Source organism: Plectropomus leopardus, chromosome 23 (assembly GCF_026936395.1).
Source record: "Plectropomus leopardus strain MGB_pleo_1.0 chromosome 23, ASM2693639v1, whole genome shotgun sequence".
Taxonomy (NCBI): Eukaryota; Metazoa; Chordata; class Actinopteri; order Perciformes; family Serranidae; genus Plectropomus; species Plectropomus leopardus.
In genome coordinates this window covers 23,692,501-23,699,094 of record NC_142198.1, presented here as the reverse complement: position 1 = coordinate 23,699,094, position 6,594 = coordinate 23,692,501, and the positions used below count along the sequence as shown (strand labels likewise).

Below are 6,594 nucleotides of genomic sequence, written 5' to 3'. Positions count from 1 at the left end.
CTGTTAAACAACTGAAAAACACTGAGTAATGCACAATTATTGTAACTTTGCTGATGCTTCTGAATTTATATTTAAATTTCAAAAAAAGAAAACAACAAACCTTTATGTTTCAGCTTGAGGACAGTGACTGTGAAATCACTCAACAGTGACGGTTTTGTACTTTTTATTTTTCAAACAATTTGAAAAAGAAAGACAAAAAAATGCATCTGTTAACATTTCAGCACCAAAGTAAGACTTTTCAGTATCTGATGGATCCGTCTTACTGCTGCATTTTCACAACTAAATATCAGACTTTTTTTTTTTCTTGTCTGGAGCCAGTCAAACAAAGTCAAGCAAAACACAAACGATATAACATTTCTACACTTCTGATTATCATTAAATTACTGAAGTTTATCAGTTTTTAATGTTAATAATTAAACGCTTGCTTGTGACAGTTGTAACTAGAGTTGCAGTGATTGGTGGAATAATTTATCAACAGAAAAACATTTCAATTCACTACTTTTCTTTTTTTACATCATGACGATAAATAATTGCAGTTGGTCGCACATACGACATTTGATATCACCTTGGGATTTTTCCCACCGTTTTCTGCAGTTTAATTGCCAAAACAATTAATTTACATAATAATCGACTGAGAGATTAATCACCTCTAGTTCAAACTTAATAATTTTTTATGTTTTTTTTAATAATCTGAATAAAAGAAAGTGTATTTTTTGTGTTCTTTGTTGGCACTGGTAATTTTAAATCAAACTCAACCTTCACCTGACATTCAAGAAGAAGAAACTAAACTACTATGAAAAGCAACAGTCCACTACGAGGACTAAAATTAAATTATAGAATCAGAACAAGCAGAATAAATCAGAAATAGGTTTAAAGAAAATAAGAGCACAGTCTGAAATAAAAGTGGAGGCAGCAGAGCGTGAAGACAGTAGAGTGACAATAGAAACACAGTCGACACGTTTTCACGTTAATGTTCACGTGTCAGTTCAGGGCGTAGTCAGGAGGTAGTAGGCGGCGGCGGACAGCAGAACACCGCCCAGCGGGACGAGGACGAAGGCGGCACACCTCCTCCACCTCCTCATCCTCCCCCCATCGTCCTCCACCTCCTCCCTCCTCCCCCGCTTCTTGTTCCTCCGGCCTCCTCGCTGCTGACGCTTCTCAAATGCCTCCAGCTCCTCCTGAACACAAAGGACATATTTAGATCACACTTAAAACAATAATTTATTAAAATTGTTTTAATTGCTTTTTCAAATTGAAAATCTTTTTATTAACATTTGCTGTAACAGTTACTCCTAATTACATACTACTAAGATTTAATTGCATATTTATTAATAAATTCCTTTTGTGTTTAAAAGTTCAGTTATAAAGTATGACAGATTGATTAATAATTCAGATTATTTCTCATCTCATTAACAGCATTAAGTGCAGTTTCATTAAATGGGTTTTGAGTCACCTGAAGTTTCTTCTGCTCCTCCTCCTGAGCTGCTCTCTGCTCCGCCTCCTTCAGCTAAACACACACACACACACACACACACACACACACACACACACACACACACACACACAGAGGTTAGTGTGTATCTAAGTGTGTCACACTCTGTCAGTGTACAGGTGAGTGTGTGTGTTTATGTACCTGGCTGACTTTCTTTTGCTGGTCTCTGCAGGCATCGTCACACTGAACGACAAACTGATCCGACAGAGAGCATGGGAACTCCTGCACACACACACACACACACACACACACACACGCGCACACACACACACACACACACACACACAATGATGAATATCTTTTAAAACCCAGCCAGCAGCTGTGAATATTAAAGAGAAACTAAACTCTTAAATGCATCTCTCAGCATATTGAAGTTCAACAGAGGAGATGTGTGTTTGTTTGTGTGTGTGTGTGTGTGTGTGTGTGTGTGTGTGTGAAATGTGTACCTTCTTGATCCTCTTGCAGGGACATCTGAGCTTCACCTTCTGCTGACATTTCTCTTCACACACACCTGGATGACACACCTGCTTACAGCGATGACCGCAGCTCAGCTATACACACACACACACACACACACACACACACACACACACACACACACACTGAGTAAACACGCCGTCACTCTCTGGATCTCAGTGAGGCAGAAAAGATTTCCAGGGAACAAAGAAAGAAAAACACAGACAGCAGAGTTTCTGGCTCTTCAGAGGAAACATGAGCCGACCTGTTACATCAGGAAAAACAAACCCGCTCTCTTTCTCTTTGTTTCTGTTTCTCTGTTTTTCTGTTTTCCTTTGTTTGTTTCTGTTTCTCTCTTTCTCTTTGTTTCTTTGTTTTTCTCTTTCTCTGTTTCATCAGTAAATCTGACAAATGTGACTGAGAGCCGTCGATCTGCAGGAAGAATTCAAGTCAATGTCCTGCTGTCTGCATGACACATCTCACATACTGTACATAGAAAGATTCATGTTCAGAATTACAATTCAGTTAAGAAAAACAACTATAAAAGTGTTTTATCAATGCAGTGCCTCGATAAAATGCAGCTTGTCCTAACTGAACAGACAAATGCGGCATGTTCCCGTAAAACAGAAAAAGTGCAATATGTTCCTATAAAACTGAGAAATGCAAAAAGTTCTGATGAAACTGAAAAAGTGCAACATGTTCTGGTAAAAAAGAAAAATGCAACGTGCTGAAAAAGCGTAACATTTTCCAAAAAAACCAGAAAGTTGAAAACAAGTCCTGCAAAAACATAAAAACAAAGCTTGTCCCGATTAACCAAACCCAGCGTGTTCCCAAAATACAACACGTTTCAATAAAACTGAAAAATGCAACATGTTCTGCTGACACCTACAATGTTCTCATGTAACAGGAAACTGAAACATGTTTGATAACAGAGAAAAAACGCACCATATTCAATAAACCTCAAATGTGATAAAAAAGCACGATGTTCTGATAGACTTCATGTGTTCGAATGAAACAGAAAATCTGAGCGTTACTCCTCATTAAATCACATTGTGTCCTAATAACACTCCCCTACAGTGGGCCATTATTATTATTATAATGATAAAGTTCAGCACCAGGAGCTGTCCAGACGACTGCCGTTGATCTACGGACCCGTCTCCGTCCACGTGGACGTTAAATAAACAGTAAAACTATCGTCTCTCACATCGACCATCGTCTGCTGCTCGCTGACATTTACAAAAAAAACTACAAAAAACTCCAAACTTCACCATCTTTAACCTCCAAACACCTTTGTTCTTCACCTGCATCGACTCCGGTTTTTAAATAGATAAACCTCTATTTTTTTATTCGATTTTATTTTTCACAGACCTCTCGATTTTCTGACTGAGCTGAACAAAATCAGTTTGAGCGTCTGAAGCTGTCAGAAGGAATCAGCCCGAGCTCGCCGAGGAAACTTTCCACTGCGTACGTTTGTTATTCCAGCTCTGTGTGTGTGTGTGTGTGTGTGTGTGTGTGTGTGGAGGCTTTTAGGAGCTTAAGTTACTGCAGACTGTGAACACACACACACACACACATCTGACTGTGTGTGTGTGTGTGTGTGTGTGTGTCAGTGCCAGTAAGTGACAGAATGAAAAAGCTAAATCATTCCCAGGTGAAAGTGAAACACACTCAGAGATTCAGTGTGTGTGTGTGTGTGTGTGTGTGTGTGTGTGTGTGTGTGTGTGTGTCGTCTGGCGCCACAGAGCTAAACTGATTATTGGAGAGAAGAACAGAGAGTATTGTGTTTCTGCTGCCCCGCGACTCCGACAATTATTGATTATTGATCGTGAGGGAAGAAGAGAAGAAGAAACAAAGGAAGGAAACAAGGAAAGGAGGAAGGAGAGGAAGGAAGAAGGGAGGAAAGAGGACAGAAGGAATGAGAGGAGGAAGGAAAGAAGAAAGGAAAGAAGAAAGGAAAGGAGGACGGTAAGAAGGAAAGAAGGAAGGAAAGGTGGGAAAGGAGAGAGGTAGAAGGAAATAAGGGAGGAAAGAAGAAAGGAGGAAGGAGAGAAGGAAGGTAAGAAGGAAGGAAAGAAGGGAGGAAAGAAGGGAGGACAGATGAAGGAGAGGAGGCGTGTATCGTCCTCACGCTCTGCAGGGTGACAGTAACGAGAGGCAGGTGACTCCACTTTAAAGTCTGATAAACACGTCCCATGATGCACTGGGGCCCATCCAGAGGTCTCCATAGATGGATGCGTATGCGTGTGCGCGTGCGTGCATGCGTGTGTGTGTGTGTGTTCACCTCTTTAGGACACTGGTTGTTGCAGGAGCCGAGCGCCACCTTCGTCGCTTCGTCGGCTGAAGTCAGCTTCCTGCAGAGACAAAAACAAACTGTGTTCGTAGTTACCACAATTACATACATACTCAAAACGATGTTACACAATTATTGCATTTTTAAGCACTTTTCCCATTTTATATTATTATTTTCATTTAAAAAAAAAAAAGATTTCTTTCAAAAACCTGTAAAAAAACAGCAATAAGGAACTCAGTAAGTGACGTTCCACAAGCTGTGGGGACAAATGCTAAAGAAAAAACTTTAAAAACTTTACTTATATTTAAAATAAATAAAAATTAAACATTGTTAAAAAATTACAACACTTTTTTGGAGTACTTTTTTTTAAAACTGTTCTATTGTTTCTTTCTTCTTCTTCCCATTTTTTTTGTTTTTTAGGAAAACATGGAAAAAAGACAATAAGCAATTGGTAAGAAATGTTTCATAAATTGCAAAAAAATATGAAATATAAAAAAATAAATAAAATAAAATAAAAAAAAATAAAATAAAATAGCAGATTTAGAAAATTATTGTTTTTAAATAAAGTTTGGGAAAATGTCTGGGGACAAAGAAAAAACACTGTATTCATAGTAATTATTTTTACATGTTTAAAATAATTTTTCAAAACTATTATAATTTTGAAGCACTTTCTCAGGTCATTTCTATGGGTTTATTCTTATTTTGTATTTTTTCCTAATTTTCATGTCATTTTCTTGTTCCTCTCACTAATTCCACGATCATGCGGCGGCGTGCATGTGTGTGTGTGTGTGTGTGTGTGTGTGTGTGTGTGTGTGTGCGTGCTGACGTGCACTCCACGTGAAACATGCTGATCTTGCAGTGGCAGCGCTGGCGGCTCATCTGGCTGCAGGTGGGGCAGTTGCCGGGTGACAGGGGCGGGGCAGGTGGGGGCAGCCAGGGGGGGGGGCTTGGAGCAGCTCTCCTCGCACACCTCACACTGCAGAGAGATCAATCGGTCTGATCGGTCTTTGATCGGTTAGCCGTGTTTTTATCTGCCGCCTCATAATTCATTAACGAGCTCCTCACCTTGTTGCCGATGGTAACCAGGTGACACTCCTGGCTGCAGCTGTGGTTCCCGCAGGTCAAAGGTCGTCCGCAGGGTCGTTTACAGGAGAAGCGCCCCTGACGGTGACACGGCACCGGGCTGACCTGACCACACACACACACACACACACACACACACACACACACACACACACACACAAACATAAACACATAAACACACACACACACACACACACACACACAAACATAAACACATAAACACACACACACACAGTTTAGTGCAGACAGTTTTATCAAGGATGTGTGTGTGTTCTGACCTCGCCTGAAGGTGAGGGTGAGGTGTGTGTGTGTGTGTGTGTGTGTGTGCTGAATACAGAGCGACTAAATGGGATGAAATGGACGAGAGCGAGACAGAGAAGGACAAAGCAGACGGATGGAGAGACAGACGGAGAGGACGAGGTCAGGTGATGTTTTGGTGGGAGATGACCTGAGATGACCTGAGATTAACTGGAGATTAACTGGTTAAACTGGGAGGCACACATGAAGCAAGTAAACCGGCTGGTTCGTACCTCGTGTTCTCCAAAACAGGCCCTGAAACACAGAGAGACGCACTGTTACCATTCACATTTCGGGTTTATCTTTATTATTCTGTTTTATCTTCTATCTTTATGTTTTATCCTTTTAAATTTGTTACATCTTCTTTTTTCTATCTTTATTCTATTATATTATATATTATTATATATATTATATTTTATTTTATTATATTTTTTAAAAAATTAATTCTTTTTCTATGTTTATTATTTTAACTTATTTTTCTTTTTATCTTTTTTCTATCTTTATTTTGTGATCTATTTTTTTTTATAATTTTCTCATCATTAAATAATTTGTATTTTTGCATTTCTTTTCTTATCTTTATTTTGATCAATTTTCTTTTTACATTTTGTTTCTATCTTTGTTCATTTTTTCAATCTTTTTTCAATTTTATTTTTTCATCTATTTTAGTTTTTATCTTTTTCAGTTTTATTATTCTTGTCATTATTTAAATATTTGTTATCTTCATTCTTTTTTTATCTTTTTTTAATCTGTATTATTCATTTTTCTTTATCTTTATTCAATCTTTACTCTTTTTTCAATCTTTATTCTTTTTTATATATTTTCATCTTTTTTCCCCACATTTATTAAACCATTTAGAAATGTCCACTTTCCACACACTTCACACACAGATGGTTGCTGTTGGTGGTTCACTGCGTCACAGAGCTGCAGGCAGCTGGCACACACACACACACACACACACACACACACACACACACAC

The 6,594-nt window shown here is 38.7% G+C and overlaps 1 protein-coding gene across 1 annotated transcript in view; it reads right to left on the bottom strand.

The window, feature by feature from the left end:
- Positions 1–146: 146 nt before the first annotated feature.
- nfxl1 (nuclear transcription factor, X-box binding-like 1) overlaps positions 147–6,594 on the bottom strand; it is a 19,626-nt gene continuing 13,178 nt past the window's right edge. Inside the window, 9 exon segments of the mRNA XM_088073581.1 lie at positions 147–1,178; positions 1,454–1,507; positions 1,634–1,714; positions 1,939–2,043; positions 4,230–4,299; positions 5,065–5,154; positions 5,156–5,214; positions 5,304–5,426; positions 5,852–5,873. Of these exon segments, the coding sequence (XP_087929707.1) occupies positions 987–1,178; positions 1,454–1,507; positions 1,634–1,714; positions 1,939–2,043; positions 4,230–4,299; positions 5,065–5,154; positions 5,156–5,214; positions 5,304–5,426; positions 5,852–5,873 (796 nt within the window). The 3' untranslated portion in view covers positions 147–986.